This window comes from Chelon labrosus (assembly GCF_963514085.1).
Source record: "Chelon labrosus genome assembly, chromosome: 18".
Classification (NCBI taxonomy): domain Eukaryota; kingdom Metazoa; phylum Chordata; class Actinopteri; order Mugiliformes; family Mugilidae; genus Chelon; species Chelon labrosus.
Window position 1 is genome coordinate 26052738 of NC_140351.1, and position 20359 is coordinate 26073096.

Here is a 20359-nt window from a genome sequence, read left to right on the forward strand (position 1 = left end):
TGGGGAGCCCCCGCCTGGCTGAGGACCTCAGTGACTTTTACTCCAGGTTTGAAAGGACTTTCACACCTTCCCCCTCCATCTCCATCACAAAAGGCCTAGCAGCACCCCAAACCACCCCCGTACCCGACCCCCTGCCTGCGCTAAGGATCTGCGAACAGGATGTGCGTCAACTCTTTCAGAGACAGAGGATTAGGAAGGCCCCGGGACCCGATGGAGTGTCTCCGTCCTGCCTGAAAGTCTGTGCTGACCAGCTGGCTCCCATCTTCACCCAGATCTTCAACAACTCCCTGAAGCTGTGCGAGGTCCCCTCCTGCCTCAACCGCTCCACCATCATACCGGTTCCCAAGAAGTCCCCTGTCACAGGATTAATCTGAAGGACATCACGGATCCCCTGCTAGACCCCCTGCAGTTTGCCTACAGAGCAAACAGGTCAGTGGATGATGCAGTCAACATGGCTCTCCACTACATCCTGCACCACCTAGACTCTGCTGGGACCTACGCACGGGTCCTGTTTGTGTACTTCAGTTCTGCGTTCAACACCATCGTCCCGGAGCTCCTCCACCAAAAACTGTCCCAGCTCACTGTGCCCCTCTCCATCTGTCAGTGGATTACCAGTTTCCTGACTGACAGGAGGCAGCAGGTGAAACTGGGTAACTTCACATCCAGCACCCGGTCCCTCAGCACTGGCGCCCCCCAGGGATGTGTTCTCTCCCCACTGCTCTTCTCCCTTTACACCACTGACTGCACCTCAAGGGACCCTTCTGTGAAACTCCTGAAGTTTGCAGATGACACCAACGTCATTGGACTCATCCGGGACGGCTACGAGTCTGCATACAGAAGGGAAGTGGAAGAGCTGGTCCTCTGGTGCAGTCAGAACCACCTGGAGCTAAACCCGCTCAAAACTGTGGAGATGACAGTGGACTTCAGGAAGAGTCCCCCATCAACCCCTCCTCTCACAATACTCAACAGGACAGTCCCCACAGTGGATTCATTCAGGTTCCTCGGGTCCACAATCGCACGGGACCTGAAGTGGACCTCCCACATAGACTCCATAAGGAAGAAGGCCCAGCAGAGGCTGTACTTTCTGCGTCAGCTCAGGAAGTTCAACCTGCCTCAGGAGCTGCTGATCATCTTCTACACGGCAATAGTCCAGTCTGTCCTGACCACGTCCATCACTGTCTGGTTTGGATCCGCCACCAGGCATGACAAGGACAGACTGCAGAGAACAGTCAGGTCTGCAGAGAGGATCATTGGTACTGATCTTCCCTCCATCCAGGACCTGTACCGGTCCCGGGTCGGGAAGCGGGCCAGGAAAATCACCACAGACCCCTCACACCCTGGTCACAATCTGTTTAGACTCCTTTACAGAGCACTGTACGCCAAAACCACCCGTCACAAGGACAGTTTCTTCCCCCGGGCTGTCACTCTGTTGAACTCTGAGCAGTCACAGAGTGTGAGTCCATCCACATGAACAATAATCAATAACTCTGCACTGTTGTATATACTCACTGTACAATAACCCTGGTTTGATGTATATATTTTCCTATATTTTATGTGTACAGATTGAGATTTATTTTATTTTTTTTAATTTTTTTAATTTTTATTTTATTTTATTTCACTTATTTAAGTTGCTTCTGTACTAGAGAGAAAAGTTGCCAGAGTCAAATTCCTTGTATGTGTACATACTTGGCCATTAAAGCTGATTCTGATTCTGATTCTGAACTCAAAAGCTTACTACCAGCAGTGCTCAAACTAATCAACAGGCTGCCTGTTCAGCCCAGTAGAAAGGTTATATCTTAGATGTTGCAGTTAGACGGTTATGTAATTTTAGACGATCAAGCAACCAAAATGTGAATATCTGTCATAATATTCTGTACACATACACGTTCTATATAGCACGTACATTATTTTACATTATTTCTGTTTGTCTGTGTAGTTTTCCTTAGGTGATCCAGACAGGCTGTAGTGAAGTTCTACGTGAGATGAAGAACTGGACTATCAGGACCACAGACATATGATCAGGACTGGTGGTGGGCGGATCGATCCAAATATCGATAATATCAACACCAACGTTGCTATCGATATTGATCGATACTTACGTTTCAATTTCTCCTTTCATTAGAGAAGATCTGACTGTGATTGTCTAAATGCTGCTGATGTCATAGAGCAGAGCAGGCTCACTTTGCTCCTCCTCCTCCTCTCGTGTGTTTGTTGTACCGTCACGGGACTCCGCGGCGCCAGGTAACCAAACACCGCCCACCGCAACCTGCCAGCAGCAGCGCAGAGACGGAGCAGGAGAATGGCAATGAAACTATAGCAAGTTGTACTATTTGTAAAAAAGTCTGTAAGATACAGTGGTAACACAACAAGCTTGTATAAGCATATGGAAAAGAAAATGCAGAAATGGAGAGAGGAGGAGAAAAGTGTCTTATTTTTGTATAGCTAGTATTTCACTTCCTAAACATACATGCTACTTGAAAAAATCATTTGTTTTACATTTTCTATAGTATTCGTTGTGGAGTGATAATTTTGTACACTCCAGAATCCAGAAGAAGTACAATGAAAGTCATCACTACATCATTCCTTATTACAGCAGATGTGTTAATTTCACGTGTTGACGTTTTCCTGAACACAAATTTCGACTTTAAGTTGTAATTTTTACTACTTATTGTGATTTATGATTAATTTGCCCCGCGACCCTTAACAGGACTAATCGCGTATAGAAGATGAATGAACGAATGAATGATTAATTTGTATTTATTAGCCTAGGCTACAGTCACCATTATGTCACGTCATGTTTCTGTAACTAACTAAAACGAAACGTAACCAAAAACATGACACTTGAACATGCATCAACAGTATATTAACTGCCTAAAATGAGAGAAACCATCCTTAAAAAAAATATTTGACTTGTATTTTAGTGTTTTCCCATCTACCAACCTGGAGGAGGTGGAGTTTATGACTTATTTGCAGGCTGTCGGCATTTCCGCCGTTCATCGTTATACACTCTGTGGTTACTATCGACCAGCAGTTTTATTTTGAAACTTTCGAGAGCGGAAGTATGGTTGTCGTTCTCACCATAGGTTCTCACCCACCAGAGGAACGTCAGCACAGCCATTACCCAATATAATACAAACGGAAAAGACAACAAATATGCGAAGCTAGGATTTGGTTATATATTGGTAATATACAGTGTTGTATCGTCAGATATTCTGCGTTTGTTTTGGTGAGCTTATTTTAGAGAGCGTTAGAAGCGGTGTGTCTCGTGGACCAAGGTAAGTTAACTGTTAGCCGCTCGTTAGCTTTAGCCATAAGTTAGCTTTCGAAGTTAATGTCTAAAAGTATTATATAGTGTAAAGCACATTATGTAATATTTTGGTGGGCTTTGCATAGTGTCTGAATGTTTAGAGACACAATAGAACGTAGCAGAATTTTAGCTAAAGCTAGCATGTGAGCTAACGTAAGTCACCTGCTAAACCTTTAGCATAGCGGCTGGTTTCAGATTGGGCTGTAGCACCGTGCAGTGGTTTGAATTGCTTTTCCCGTCCCAAGCACATCGGTCGAATATGGAGCTGTGGATTCCTACAAACACGATAATTGTCCAATTATAAAGGTATTGAAAACGGACAGTTTGTGACTTGCGAGTCCGCAATTCACGAGACGTAAAGTTCGTTAATTGACCCCCACCGGACATAAGCGCTGGCGCTAGAAAATTTGTGATTTTTGTTTATCATAATTAGTCCTGTCAGAGCTGACCGTTACTGCTTCGGATAAAGATTGTTTTCATTATTTATTAATTTGCTTATTATGTTCTCGATTTATCGATGTAATTAAGCGTCCTTGATTATTAAAATAACAATCTAAATGGTCCAGATATTCAGTCTAATACGATGGAAAGCCAAATTATGTGGCTTAAAAGATACTTGACTGGCTGTTCGATTACCCGATCAACTAGTAGATCAATGTTAATTTGTTAATACAAATGTTAATTTGTATAGGGATGTAAACACGCTGCAGCTTGATTCAAAATAGATTTGTTATGTTTTTTGGGGTTTTGACATTGAATTAAACAGTCAATTGCCAGTGTGTACCCTTGCAGCTAAAACCAGTGCAGCTCAAAACTTTGTTTTCAAAATATTAGAAATCTATATATTATATTAGGGATGCACCGAAATGAAAATTCTTGGCCGAAACCGAAAATGAAGAGACCAAAGCCGAAACAACGAAAGAAATTATTATGACAATTATTATGATTCCTCTACATTTTCAAACTGTCATGTAACATCATCAGTTTGTATCATAAGATTCCACGTGTACACTTTAGTCAGATATGTGTATCTATGACAGATGTATGTTTATCCTGCTGCTCTCTTCTCTCTCTTTTCTGTCTGTACCCGGCTGGCCTTAGGCAGATGGGTCCCTCCATATGAGCTGGGTTCTGCTCAAGGTTTCTTCCTGTTAAAAGGGAGTTTTTCCTTGCCACCGTTGCCTTCAGGCTTGCTCTGGGGGTTTCAGGCTGGTTTTTGTAAAGCGTCTTGAGACAATTTGTATTGTTATTGACGCTATATGAATAAAAATTTAATTGAAATTGAATTGAATTAGTACCATTGCATTCATGGCTATGACTGTGTACTAACCTCACTAAAATCAATGCATTGCAATTGCATACATTAATATTAATGTTTCAAAGAATAAATCAATTACAAAATTATGAAAATATTTATTTAGCACATTCCAACAATGCACAATATAAAATAAAATTCAAAATAGACCCCACTCATGTTAAATAATAATGGAGCAGAAGCTTTTGTAGCTGGAAATCAGCATCGATCCACTGTGCAGTTAGACTGAGTATTTTGTTTTTATTTTTATTAAGAAAAATTGGTGCACTGCACCTTTAGAAAAATAACGCTGTCCCTTTAAGAAAGACGGTAGTCTTAGTTGAAGTTGCGCATGACTGTGGATGTGTGCCGCTGAACGGGCAAAACAAAAAGATGAACGTTTGTCTTTCTGTTTGTTTTGGAGGTGCAGCAGATAAATGATCAGACTTAACATTTAAAACATTATTTTTCTTTTCCAATGGCACGCGATCTACCCGCACTGCCTTCGCGATCTACCGGTCATCGCGATCGACGTATCAGGCACTCCTTTTGCCTTGGCATCGTCACTGGGAAACTTCCTTGCTTGGATGTTTGGAGTTCAGGTGATACATTAAATGCAAATCGCTATCAGTTTATATAATATTTATATAATACTTTATATATATTGAAATACGTCCACAGGGCAGACATGCCCGTGCTGGCTGCAGTTTTGCATCCTGTTTCGGCCGTGTTGTGTCGGTGATAAAAGTCTTTTGGTGAAAAATTTCGGTGGCCGAATATTCGGTGCATCCCTATATTATATTGCAAATATATATCACTTATCTGTATCTGTTGCTGATGTTTCATGGGATTAAATGTCCCCCTTTTTTTTTTTTTTTTTAAACAACTTTATTTAAGTCAGTTTCAGTCATAGTAACAAAAGAGTACACACATACATAAACATAATCCCACACTAAAACCCTCCCCTACTCCCTCCCCATATTCCCTCCCTTGGGACCAAGAGTACAAGTACAAATAAGATCCAATGCTGCATAAAGGAAACATTAATGGGCTGGTCGGACAAGTTGACAACAAAAGTGCATTAGCTGACATGATTACTTAGAGATTTAACTTCTTTACATACTCAATAAAGGGAGACCACATTCTAATACATGTACTGCAAGAGTCCTTCAGAGTAAGTCTTATTTTTTCTAGCTGAAGTAGAGATCAAACTTCCTGAATCCATGTCCTAAAGCATTTGTTAGATTTCCAATCCATTAAAATCACCCTGCGCACTAAGGCTGAACGATTAATTGCATTTGTGATAATATCGCGATATGATAAAACGTGATTTTCTAACCGCAACTTGCGCGATTACAAAGTGGTCACGTGACGCGAGCGACGCTTCTGACCTGGACGATGTCTCCGAGCAGTGCGCGGCTTGCTTACCTGTAATTTGCTACTGCTAGTTTTTGACTGAATATTTGTCCAACTCTGAGGTTGTGGACGAACCTTAGCAGTAGCAAATTACTGGTAAACAAGCCGACTGTAGCGGTTGCGTGCCGCTAAGAGGTCAGAAGACATCATCCGGGGTCTGTAGATTGACCTACAGACCCCAGATGATGTTAACACGTAACTCCACACTCAACGAGGAATAGCACTAGCGTATCATAACAAAGTATTGGCTGATCAACTTATCTCCTGAACAAGTACAAATGAAACAAAAGTGATATTGGTGAGTAAACGATGATATTTTATGCTAGAAATAAGGTCCAGGTTGTAAAAAACAGTAGTTTCCCTTTAAATGCACAGTGGCAAAGCCACAGATGTTTCTGTTATGAGCAGTTAAATAAAAATGTCATACATCTTTAAATTTAATTCTAACAAATAGGCCCAGCCTATGGGAAAGAACATTTTACACTAAATGTATCTAATATTGTGTTGTTCATATTTAAATCATTCATTATGTAATGTTGTGAAAAAAAAGAGGATGAAAAAATAAAATAAAATGCATATTAAATCGCAATCGCAATATTGAGGGAAAAAACCGCAGTTAGATTATTTTCCCAAATTGTTCAGCCCTACTGCGCGTTATAAGACTGCAGAATGCTATCGCTGTCTTTTATGTATTGGTGGTACATATTTCTGAGGGTGTGACTCCAAATACAGCAGTGAGTGGATTGGGTTTGAGGGATGAGTTGCATAGCACTTATAGACGGTCAAAAATGGAGGACCAGAAATCAACTAGGGAGGGACAAGACCAGAACATGTGGCCCAGCGATACTTGGTTGCCACACCTAGGACAAGTAGGGAGAATGGATGAGTATATTTTAGCTATCATTGGAGTAATGTAACCTATGGAATACTTTGAATTGTATCAGTCCGTGCCTTATACATATAGAGGAAGTGTGTATGTTGGGAATACATTCAGCCCAGACATCCTCCGGTATCACCATTTCCAGATCCCGTTCCCAAGCCACACGTGTTTTAGTATATGATGGAGGGTCCATATTATGTATTATGTCATATGCCTTGGAGATCAGACCCTTGTTCCATGAATTCAAATTTAACAAATCATACACAGAATCTTTACTTGGTGGCTTGGGGTAGGTAGGGAAGTGTTTGGAGGCGAAACTGCGTGCTTGGACATATCTGAAGAAATGAGATCTTGGGATATCATAGTCTTTTACTGGGGTTTCGAAGGACAGGAAAGAGCTCTCATCAAACAAATCCCCAAAGAATATCAGCCCGTGCCGATGCCAACCAGCGAAATTCCGATCTGTCTGTGAAGGTGTGAAGAGATGGTTGAATGAAAGAGGAGAAAGGCTATTCATCTGATCAAGGTTAAAATGTTTGCGAAATTGTACCCAGGTTCTAATGGAACTGGACACAACGGGATTAGAAAAGGTCTTATTGTTCGTCTGGATTGCCAATGGAGCTGCTAGCAGAGAGATAGGGGATATCGATGGATGCGATGAGAGCTCCATCATCGCCCAGGTAGGCCCGTTTTTGTCAGAGAACGACGTCACCCAATATTCCAATTTGAAAATATTTGATGCCCTATAATAATGAAGGAAATTTGGGAGACCCAATCCTCCTTCAGACTTAGATCTTTCCAGATAGATCTTCTTTATACGAGGCATAGCATGGCTCCATATAAATGATGAGATATATTTATCCAATGTAATAAAGAAATGTTTTGGGAGCCAGACAGGGATTGTTACAAACATATACAGGAATCTAAAACTCCCAAATTCCTGTAGTAACTGCAGGAGGTGAGGTATAGATTGGCCTGGGTCGGCGACAAAGAGGAGCAAGTTAGGGCTGCACGATTATGGCCAAAATGATAATCACGATTATTTTGATCAATATTGAGATCACGATTAATCCGATTTGGAAGTCGCTGAAAAGACTCTTTCGAGGTTGTGGCTTCGAGTCGACTTCAGTGAGGCACCTTCAGTGAGGCGCGGTGGTTTATGGGATGAGTAGTTCCTTCTCTCGGAAATGAAAATATGTACACAGTCTGTACCTTTGACTTTTTTTGGACTTTCTCTTCGTTTTTTCACTCGAAATGATATGTTATATGCTTATGAGTTCAGCCGTAGCTGGTTATCCTAAGACATGCTCTAAAACTCTTTAGATACGGATTTTTCCAAAACGTCAATGGGAGAAATGAATGGGAACCGTACTTCCGGCACCTCCACTCTCTTTGGCTGTGGGCAGGACTGTGATGCTCTACTCTGACAGGCTCATGGAGGCACGTGATCAGACAGTGGTTTACGGAGCGCTAGATTGGCTTTGCAAAAAAACAAAACAAAAAAAAAAACATTGACATGGAGCATTCTATGAACGGAATACCGCATTATAAATATCGCTCGATCACGCAAATTTGATCGTGGGAAGCCAAAATCGTGATCGTGATTAAAATTCGATTAATTGTGCAGCCCTAGAGCAAGTCATCTGCGTGCAGCGCAGTCTTATGGATTGCGTTTCCTCTAGTGATGCCCTTGATCCTCCCATCATCCCTAATTGCAATGGCAAGAGGCTCTATGGCTAAGTCAAACAAAAATGGAGACAAACAGCAGCCTTGACACGTGCCTTTATATAGTGGAAAATATGTTGATGCTGAGCCGTTTGTCTTTACAGCCGACACAGGTCCACTATATAATATTTTGATCCAGTTTCTGAATGTTTCCCCAAATCCGAACTTCTTCATGACCTCATGTAAATACTTTTTTTTAGAATTAATGATATAGTTGCTTGAGTGAGAGTTGGTGGTAAACAGCCAGCCTCCAACGTTTCGTCATACATTGATTTAAGAAAGGGGACTAGTCTGGAAGAGAATGTCTTAGGCCTCGTCCACACGTATGAAAACGATCTTTTCCCTATCCGTTTTCCCTGGCATCGTTTCAAGAATATCTGCGTCCACACGGATCCATCCGGATACGCTACTTCATATTCCAGGCCTATAGGTGGCTCTGTTTCAGAAATTCACCAAAAACGGAGAGGAAGAGGCGGAGCATGCGCATAAAGCTTGAGCGCTGTTTACAAATCGGCTTTAGAAGAAACCAAACTCAAGGAGAAATTATATTTTGCCCTAGTAACCATAATAGGCTCAATATCTTCTCCAGTAGGATGTTGATGTTGTTATGAGACGTCTCACGGTATATAAGAGGTGGAAGGCTGCTCGAGGGGTGTGGCGATGGTGGCAATGACATCATCATATGCATATCTCTCCGTTTTCGTCTGTCCACACAGAAACGCAAGAGCTGCGTTTTCGAATTTTTCCACCCTGGGACCCGGTTTCAAAAAAGTGCGTTTTAGGGCAATGCATTTACAGGATTCATGTGGACGATCGGCCAAAACGATGCAAAACATCTGCTTTTACACCAAAAAGCGTTTCTGTGTGGACGGCCCCTTATAGTACTCAGTTGGAAACCCATCAGGTCCTGGGGTCCGCCCGCTCTGCATGGAATAAATTGCGGTTTGAATCTCATTAGCAGTGAGCGGCTGATCAAGGGAGAATTGGATATCTGAATTAAGAGTGGGAGTAACAAGAGAGTCCACAAAGGATTGTAATTTAGCTGTATTCGAGTCCGCATCTGACAAATAAAGGTTTGAGTTTAAAAGCCTTGGGTCAGATGTGGTTACGCCCGGACCAATGTTAATCTCAGATGTCCCCTTTTTTGAACATTTTGGTTGAAGCTTGCCCAGAAACATTGCTTGAACACTTGTATGGTGGTTTTAAGCTTATAACGTCATGACAAATTCTGGTATGATCTTCATAGAATACTAGCAGTCGGTGATGTTGGTGACATAAAGTTCTTGTTTTGGCTGTTGTGCTAATCTTGAAACTTTCCTTTTCTTCAAAGTTGACAAAATGTCAAGACCTCACTCACGATCTCCATGTTACAGGTAAATCCACTGATGTAATTTCATTTTTAGAATATTATCTTGCATGATCTGAATCGTAAAACTCAAAAATGTTGTTGTGCTGCTATGTGCTTATATTTAACTTTTTTTTTTAATGCAAATACACTTGGTGACTCGTTAATATTTATTTTTCAGGAGGTTTCCTTGGGAGGAACCTAACTTCGATCCTCACCATGTCCTTACAGAACTGGATGGGGATCCACTGGACAGGAACCACAAGTTCAGAGAACGTCCTGTGAACTATTTCAGGGAAGACATGTATCCAGAAGGCCGAAGAAGATCCCCCCATTTCCCAGATTACCTTGAGTTAAGGCATAAACCTCACACAGACCAGGAGGAATTTTACCACAAGAGGCCATCACCCCATCGTGATGTGATGCACTATGAAGACCCCAGGCTTTCCCCGCTGCATGATGGGAGAGGTGATGGAGACAGACGCAGAGGAGTATTTAGAGAAGACCTCCAGAGTTTTGAAAACCGGGGGGGGTTACCCCAGTCGCCTACAAGGATAGCGAGGGAAAAGTTGTTGCCGATACCTAGATCTCACTCAGACCACCAACAAAGAGAAATGGCGATGGGCTGGAGGAAAGAGGAGCAGGGTAGAGGTCGAGGACGATTCATAGATAACAGTCCCAGTATGAGATCAGATGAAAAAAGAGCTGGATCAGACAGGGAAAGAGGAAGGAGTGCACAAGGTCCTAATAAAGGCAGACCAAGGGAGAACCCACATCACAAGAGGAGCCTCCCCCTTAAAAGACAAAGAAGAGAAATGGATGACTCTATTCGTCTTGGGTAAATTTTAAGCAAAATGCTTTGACGCATCTGGGAACGAAGAATTCAAAGGATTCTCATCTTTCTTACTTTCCGTAGAGCAAATGTCCCCTCTATCACCATGCCCTAACTTCAGTAATCCAGTACTAGTGTAGTGAATATTGCATGGTTTAAAGTTTTCTTTCTTTCCAAGTTGTCCTGAAACTTACTGAAATTACTGCATGTTCAACATACTCTGGGTGTTAATGCATAGAGCAGGTTTCAATGTTCATGTTACAGTATAACAATCAGTAAATCATACGATTTTATTTGTAAATTTAAAACTAAATGTGATGGTTCTATATACTATTTTTGAAATGTGTCACCTCCTCTTATTCCATCACAGGTACAGGATTGAAGAGGACTTTGGGGAAGAGGGTTACTCAATGGACACACACAGAGATGGGTCTGGAGGAGACACCTGGAGTAAACGACCCCTTGGAGACGCTTGGCATTCAGGGCCACTCATCATTGAACATGATCACGGCATCGTAGACCACAGAAAACTACCATGGAGGGAACACTTTAACGGTCAAAGGGATTTTGATCGTCAGAGGACTCGCCGTCCAATGGACTCCTCTCAGGAGAGTTTCAGGGTGTTGGAGAGCAGGTTGGATTATCGGGAAGACTCAAGAGAACACCATTTTCGAATTAATGTGGGAGACTCCAACTATCATAACACTAGGAGGAGCCCAAAACCACTGGACAGACCAAACTCCATGCGATATGGCAATCGAGTTGGACCCATGGACCAGGAGGGAAGGGGTGGTGCTCACCCTGGTAGAAAGAAATGCAATCAAATTCAATTTGGAAGACCTGGACATCCTAGGGATCAACCACGCTTACAGCAGTGCTCCCAGGGATTCCAAGATCTTCCTCATGAAGAGCAGAAGCCAAGGTATCAACCCTTCAGGAAAGATTATGAGGATCCCATTGAAGTGAAGCCCAACTGGGCAGGAGACATACCATGGGACCATGACAGGCCTCTAAGTTTTGAACTATCGAAGGACAGCCTCAACCCTAAAATCTCACGACAGAGGGAGTGTGGACGGAGTGATCAGAAAACCAAAAACATGGTCATTGTGCCTCAGGAAACGCTAACCATCAAAGTGGATATGAGTCGACCGTTAAACCAGAACAGGTAGAGTATATTTAATGATGTTATCAAAGGTGAGGGATGAAAGTTCACACTTTATTTTTCTAAACTTATGAAGAACAAGGAGACAAGCAACCACATGGAAGACTGATGTTGAAAAGATAAACTATTTCATGTCAAATTGTATTCAGATGGATTTGGTTGAACCTCAAGCTCTGCATGATTCAAAGCCATTGCATGAAGTGTATTCCCTTGTGGATGAGTTCACTACTGGAATGAGCATCTGCCATGTGTTGTTAAACTGTATGATCGAGATGCTTTACGAAAGTTCTTCAGATTACTGATTAGTTTTCATCTGAAAGTGATGTTGCCATCACATGAAAAGTTGTGGACCAATGCAACATTGGAAATTTCACAGTTGAAACGTACCTCACAGAAGAAAATGACCATGTTGCTTTTACCAGGTCTTTCAAAAAAGAAGATTCTGCTTGCATCAAACAGTTTCAGTTACAACAGTGTTGTAACTTTTCTTCTCCAGTTAAAGAAACTTCACACTTAACGTGTTTGAAAGAATTGAAGAACTGGAAGAAAAAAAAGCTCTGGCTTATGGAATTGAAGGACCTGATATTTGGTCATGGTTCAAGATAAAGAAGAGCGCAGGTCCTCTACATGACTGAATCGTCATCCATCAACAGCCTAAATGCCATTTGGCCGAATATTAATGTGAAGAACCTGTTTTCCTTTAAATGTCAGACATGTATTCTCTCTACTGACTAAGGGCAGTTGGAAAGATGACCAGGAGACAGCATATTTAAGAGGATGATCTCACAAGCGCACAATAGTATTTCAAGTCTCCAAGCTCAATTGGGGGTTCATTCAAAGATTGTGTCAACAGACATCTACAAGGATCCCAGAAACGCAAAACTACAATATCTTGCTGAAGTGCTAAGTGAGCTGAAGAAATCGAACACAACACACAGTCACTTTTGAGTGAAGTCGTATTAAAGAGATATGAACCAGCTATTGGTTCCTTGTCATAGTTTTCTAAAATGCTACAATAAAAGGATGCATACTCCAAACCCCAGCTATAAGGTTTCGATGGATTGAAACCAAGAAAGAGTTTATGATTCCTACTTTAGGAGCCATGCTGATTGAAAATGGAAAATCTTAATTTGACCGAGGATTTTGGACACGACTGTGCACTGACTGAAGAAAGAACACCTTTGCAGCCGAAAAGGTGTTGTGGAAATGCTGGCCTGTAGCAAATATGGAAGTTGAGACATACAAGCCTGTTGGGCAGCCTTGCTTCAGATCATTATGCATGAAGCTGTGGCCACATGCCAAAACTGACTTAACAAAAAAATATGTGTCGGCTGGAAAAGTGGAACAAGTGGAGACGGCTACTCCAGCCATGAGCACAAAAAATGCTTGCATATATGGATTTCCCCTTCTCTGTGGATGAGCAAGGAATATTAATGGATTTTGGAAGATTATCCACCACTGAATGTGTTTATGAAATCACAATCTTGCGGGAAAAAGATTCAAAGCTTTTGATCTGAATGAAGACAGACAACTAAAAAGTCTTGTTTTTGTCCTCCGAGCCACTGGTGATTGATGGATATTGGGAAAGCACATGATTTTATCCAAGGATAACAGTTTACCAGCTTCACCTGGCAGGTAAGGAAGATGAACATGCCTTCATAGCATAAACATACATTTATACCGGCTGTTGGAAGAAGAAATTGAAGCCATTCTAAAATAAATCCATCAACATAATCATCAAGAATAATAAATGGAGAATGGAGAGTGCAGCCTCATCAGTGCTGTAAACAATAGAAATGAAAGCCAAAAAATATAAATAGTAGAAGAAACTGAAGCCTTCAACCATAATATAATCACTGGGGAATAAAACGAAGAATTGATGCATTTTCATTGCTGTTGAAAGAAGATATAAAACCTACTCAAAACGCATCAAAATTATTGGCTCTGAAGAATAGAAGAAAATGGTAAAAGGACACGTTTCAGTCATGAACATAATCATTTCGTCGGAGACTTCATCAGTTCTGTCAGGAATGTCGTTACTGTTGAAAGGACATATTGATTTTGTATAAAGAAGCATTGCCAATGCTGACAAATGCAAAATGCATTGATGGTCATGAACATCATTAAAATGACATGAAATATCAAGACCAGGTTCTGCTCTTAAAATTAAAACCGCATCAGGACGAGGATGAGAAACGACGAAAGAGTAAAGAATTTGTTTCTTTTCATGTCAAAAAACATGACTGGAGACATTTTATATCAAGAGAACCACAACTAAGAACCACAGTGAAAATGGATGACTGATGAAATGGATCAGACAAGGAAAGAAGTGTGAACTTTCACCCACTCTTTAACTCACCTGTCAGTTTTAAAAAAAATGTAGCGGTATTTATTGGTTGTCTCTGGCTTTCAACTCCTTAAACGTACATTTGATGATTCTGGATAGAGAGTGAACATCTCAATGTGAAATGTCATTTTTAACATTGTCATTTGTTGGCCACGTAAAAGGTAAGTTTGTTGGTTAAGGTAAAGCTCTTAACTTTTTTTTGCACCGATGTGATAAAGGCAGAGATTTTATTTTAAAACAAATCACACAGAGTAAGTAGTAGTGTTCCACTGCTCCATAAGGAGCTGTGTTATATTCTGTATATTTTAGTCATTAAAGGTTTAATCCTTATTATCTTAAGGTTTTTTCCTGGCACTAATCTTCCTCATCATGTTCTGCAGCTCGCTGTGTTACTCCTCAGACAGGCAGCTCTCTTTAGACCTTGTCAATGTGGGTCGCCAGCGTCTGGACTTCCTGCCGATGCTGGAGCACTCTGGGACTTACCAGGAGTCTGCAGTGCACACTGGGACGTTTGCCCAAGAAATCATCACTCTGGTGCACCTTGTCAGAGGTCAGCATTACCCATATCTAATAGATAGATAGGTAGATTGATAGTGTATTTATCCCGTTTGAAATTGTGTGTCCAGTAGCATCATTACATAGAAACAGATATGAAATATATTTAAGTTATGATATAACTATCTAATGCTTTGTAAAAGAAAATATACAGTAGTGGCAACAATGACCTCAGTCCAGCTGTATTGATCAGAAGATGGTTCACTCCGCACCATGAGATAAAGTTGTTCACCAGATTCTTGTACTCTTGCTCCTGTCTATCCCTGATACGCCCCACAATTGTAGTGTTCCCTGAGAACTTCTGCAGGTGACACGACTCTTGTGCTGTGCTTGAAGTCGGCGCTGTACAGGGAGAACAGGGGAAAGCACAGTCCCCTGAGGTGCTCCAGTGCTGCTGAGTCGACGTAGACTAGTCGATGACGTCGCACATAAAACACAGTAGAAAGTAATGCTTTGCAACATCGTTGACCTGAATACATATTGTAAATGGAAGCTACGGAGGCTTTTCTGCAAGGTAATTGAAGTTTGAACACAGGCTACTGTTGGCCATAGCCCGCATCAGTACTAAACTTCTAATATGTGGCTCTCGCAACGACATGCTCTACAACCACAGCAACAATGTCAACTAATAGAACACAACACTGAACATAAACGTGTGAGCTTATCAGTATTGTAAATCGGCACTGTCAATAGCATTTATTAATAATTCACAGCGTGTTCTAAGACAGGATAATGTAGCCAGGATAAAAAAACGGCATATCTCCGAATCCTTTTCTGTGTATAGCAGCTAAGGGTCTAATAACTTTAGACAATGAAATTTACCAGTAAACTGTTGATATGCAGCCTCCTTCTCTCAGTTACTGCTGGTGAAGTTGTTAATTGACTGCCGCTGAGAGGATTTGGATAGTCCTCTACTAGTGTTCCTGGATACCTTTTCATATAAGTGTGCAGTGTAGTAGTACTTTATTTGTATTTCAGGACTGACGTGCGGTAGAATGGGCTTCATCTTTAGTGAAGTCTTTCCACACACTTAATGAACTGCTGCTAGTTTGCTGCGATGACTGACTGGGCTCCTCACCTGTCTTCTCCGAGGCGTCCGTGTTGTTATTGTCACGTGATCAAGTCGACTTCGGCACAGCAGTAAAGTCGACTAGTGGTCTAGTTGGTTCAAACCCTAATACATAGATTAACAAAAAAAAATTAAAAATGTCAGCAGGAAATTAGTGATGTTGCATCCATAGACATATATCCCACTTAGATAGTCCGCTATCCAAGAAGTGAGGTGTGAGTCTACTCCCATCTCTGTTAGCTTGTCCCTCAGTAACAGGGTCTGGATGATGTTGAATGTGCTGGAGAAGTCAAAAAACATGATCCTCACAGCAGCATTCCCCCTATCCAAGTTTGAGAGAGTCCGATTGAGCAGGTAGAGGATGGTGTCCTCCACCCCCACCTTCTCCTGGTACGCAAACTGCAGTGGGTCCAGAGCGTGGCGGACCTGAGGCCTGATGTGACGGATCAGCAGCCTCTCCATGGTCTTCATGATGCTGGATGTCAGGGTGACTGGTCTGTAGTCATTCATCTCCCTTGGGTGTAACTTCTTGGGGACATGGCTGATGCAGGATGTCTTCCACTGCAGGGGGAGCCTCCTAAAGTGTAGGTTCAGGCGAAATACATGTTGAAGGGGCTCTGGGCCAGCTGCTTTTCTGGGACAGAGCCTCCTTAGTTGTCCGCTCACCTGAGCTTAAGTGATGGTGGTGTGAGGGGTGGCTACAAGCCACTTGTCTGCAGCAGCATGGGTGGGGTTAGTGACTGTGGAAGGTGAGTGTGATGGTGAAGCTCTATTCGGTCTGGTGTTGCTGGGGGAAGGCGTGGGGTTAGCAGCTTGCTGAGCCAAAGCAGAAAGAGCAGTGGAGGGGGAAGGGCAGTCGAACATGTTAAAAAAAGTCTTTGAACTGGTTGACCCTTTCCTCATCCCTCTCCACAGTGCTCATCTTCTTGGAGCTACAGCTGGTGATGGTCTTCATGTCGTCCCACTCCTCCTTAGTATAGCCATCCTTCAGCTTCTGCTCCACCTTAGTTCTGTATTTCTCCTTTGCCTCTTTTAGCTGAACCTTGAATTCCATCTGCACAGTCGCCGTCCTTAAAAGTCCTCTTCTTCTGGTTATGAAAGGCCTTACTGTCGCTGGTGATCCAGGGCTTATTGTTGAATAAACAGTGCACAGTTCTGGTGTGCACAGTCCTCACTGCAGGCCTCCTGCAGCACTCCCCAGTGAGTGGACTGGAAGCTGTCCTTCAGAGTTGCCTCTGCCTCATGCAACCATTTCCTAAAGGGCGTTTGGTGATGGGTTGCCTTGCAACCAGTGCCCTGTAGTGAGGCTGGAGCCGGATCAGATTGTGGTCTGATTTCCCCAGCAGTGGTAAAGGTGTAGCCTTGTTTGCATCCTTCAAGTTTGCATACAGAAGGTCAATAGTCCTATTTGCCCTGGTAAGACATTCCACGTACTGGACGAAAGCAGACAGTGTAGAGTCCAGTATCATGTGGTTGAAGTTAGGGCTGAACGATTTGGGAAAATAATCTAACTGCGATTTTTTTCCCCCAATATTGCGATTTAATATGCAATTTTTTAATTTATTTTTTATTTTATCCTCATTTTTTTCCCAACAAAACATAATGAATGATTTAAATATGAACAACACAATATTAGATACATTTAGTGTAAAATGTTCTTTCCCATAGGCTGGGCCTATTTGTTAGAATTAAATTTAAAGATGTATGACTTGAAATAAATGACATTTTTATTTAACTGCTCATTACAGAAACATCCGTGGCTTTGCCACTATGCATTTAAAGGGAAACTACTGTTTTTTACAACCTGGACCTTATTTCTAGCATAAAATACCATCCTTTACTCACCAATATCACTTTTGTTTCATTTGTACTTGTTCAGGAGATACTTAGATCAGCGTATATCCATATAGTGGGAGTGGTCAGGGCATCGAAACACAACCTCTAAATAACGCAATATCTGCAGCGAAACTCGTTCATTCCGCCAATACTTTGTTATGATACGCTAGTGCTATTCCCCGTTGAGTCTGGAGTTACCTGTAATCAAATGCAATTAATCGCTCAGCCCTCGTTGAAGTCTCCAGAGATCAGCGTAAAGGTGTCGGGTGCTGCATCCGAAGTCTGGCTACTGTTGTGTGGATGACGTCACAGGCAACATCTGCTGTGGGGGGTGGGGGTGGGGGGACTCCCTTATGTTCCAATGGTCTAAAATTTAGACTCTAAATACATGTTTACATTTGTTTACCACTAAAGGGCAAGCAACCATATATGGTAACTTCATTGACCTTGATTTTCTACTTGAAAATTTTTGAAAAATGTCACAAACATCAGGCCACTTCTTACATAACGACCCAGAGTTCAGACCAGGAGGCGGACTTGCGGTCTTATACACTTCTCTGTCACTTCTCTAGGACTGTCTCACACCCAAAACTCTCCAAATTCCATAGATGTTGTCTGCTCCCAGATTTCTTAAATCAAAAAACAACAAAAGAGGAGTTATCCATAGGAACCTAATACAAACCAATATAAGAACAGAAGAATAGGAAAATTAGTTTTTTTTAAAATGTCAGATCTCTCTCATCTAAATCTCTTTTAATGATTTGATAACTGGTCATCATATTGATCTGTTTTACTGAAACATGGCTGCAGGATGATGAATATGTCAGTTTAAATGTCTGTGCCACCGAGTCATAGCAATTGTCGCATTCCTCGAAGCACAGGCATAGGAAGAGGAGTGGCAGCAATCTTCCACTCAGATTTATCTGTCAATCCCAGACCTAAGCAAAGCTTTAACTCATTTGAAAGCTTTACTCTTAGTCCTGCTCATGCAGACTAGTTATCACAAAAAACAATACTTTTTGTTGTGGTGTATCGCCCAGCTGCTCCTTATTCTCAGTGCTAAATTTTTTTATGTGATTTAGTGCTTAGAACAGATAAGTCATTATAGTAGGTGACTTTAACATCCATCATGTATTTGATGTTGTCAGTGACTACCTTAGCACTTCATTTATGTCATTATCAGATTCAATTGGATTTTCTCTGAATTTACTACAATACATAATGGATTTCACAGAAATGGGAAAGACATTACATCACAGTAGATGCTAATTTGATGATGCTGCAACTAAATATAAGGAGTTAATTCCTTCATTATTTACCTCAGTACCATGTGACAATGCTGTGGATGACAGCAACCAAAATTTAACTCCAACATAAATAGGTTATTTTATTGATAGCACTGCAGCATTGCTTAGTACAACTCTTAACCCAGTTTCCCCTCTGAAAAAGAAGGGCGTGAATCGGGGAGGCTAGCTCCCCGGTATAATGCACAGTTGCACAGTTTAAAGCAGGCAGTCGAAAAGCTGGAAAGAATTTGGCATTCCACTAATTCTGATGAAGCTCATATAGGCTGAAAAGATAGTTTAACAATTTATAAAAAAGCTCTCTGTATTATAAGAACCGCATATTATTCATCATTAATTGAAGAAAACAATAACAACCCCAGATTACTTTTCAGCACTGTTGCCAGGCTGACAAAGAGTCACAGCTCTGTTGAGCCATCTATTCCTTTAGCCCTCAGTACTTTGATGCATGAGATGGAGCAATGTCCTGCATAAAAATCATGGTCTTCTTGAAAGATGCAGACTTTTTCCTGTCCCACTGTGTGAAGAAAGTGTCTTCTAGAAACTGGCAGTAAGTTTGGGAGTTAAGTTTGAGTCCATCTTCAACCTGAAAAGGTCCAACAAGCTCATCTTTAATAATTCCAGCCCATACAGTACCCCACCTCCACCTTGCTGGTATCTGAGTGGAGTTCCTTGGACCCTTTGCTGATCCAGCCACAGGCCCATCCATCTTGTCCATCAAGAGTCACTCTCATTTACCGTATTTTCCGGACTATAAGGCGCACCTGAATATAAGCCGCACCAGCTAAATTTTGGGGAAAAGACAGATTGTGCCATATATAAGCCGCACCCGACTATAAGCCACACCCGACTATAAACCGCTGGTGTTTTAATGTTTAATTACCGTAAGAGTTTCTTCTACCATGGAGGGGATTGTCGGGACAGAAATGACTGTTTGGAAACGCGTCCCATTTATTTACATTTGACAAACATAAATCTTTCGATCAATCAAACAAAAAATCAATCGATCAAACTTTCACATCTTTGACATTACAAACAGCATTCGTGCAGTGCACAAATAATACAATGGTGCGCTCCTAGCGCACTTCCTGCAGTCATAGTACCGTAGTAGTGCAGTTTAACAAAAAACAAAGCTTACAACGCTTGACGAGGCAATAACGTTAAATGGCTAAATTTAATTTGTTTGTAAAAGTGCTTGCCTGTAACACGGCAGCAAAAGTGCAGTAACCCGGCTGCTCAACAAAATAACCAGCATCTTTTTCGAAAACAGCCAACATAGCAGTAAAG

At 41.7% G+C, this 20359-nt stretch overlaps 1 protein-coding gene across 4 annotated transcripts in view; it reads left to right on the forward strand.

Moving 5' to 3' along the window:
• Nucleotides 1–2384: 2384 nt before the first annotated feature.
• The window catches only part of LOC311503892 (uncharacterized protein), a 34406-nt gene continuing 16431 nt past the window's right edge, over nucleotides 2385–20359 (forward strand). Inside the window, exons 1-5 of one of the 4 annotated variants that reach the window (XM_084566800.1) lie at nucleotides 2385–3275; nucleotides 9953–9995; nucleotides 10149–10805; nucleotides 11170–11964; nucleotides 14689–14858. In XM_084566800.1, the coding sequence (XP_084422926.1) occupies nucleotides 9961–9995; nucleotides 10149–10805; nucleotides 11170–11964; nucleotides 14689–14858 (1657 nt within the window). In that variant the 5' untranslated portion in view covers nucleotides 2385–3275; nucleotides 9953–9960. The remainder of the gene's footprint in view (nucleotides 3276–9952; nucleotides 9996–10148; nucleotides 10806–11169; nucleotides 11965–14688; nucleotides 14859–20359) is intronic. The other 3 variants (XM_084566801.1, XM_084566799.1, XM_084566798.1) reach the window with 3 other exon arrangements.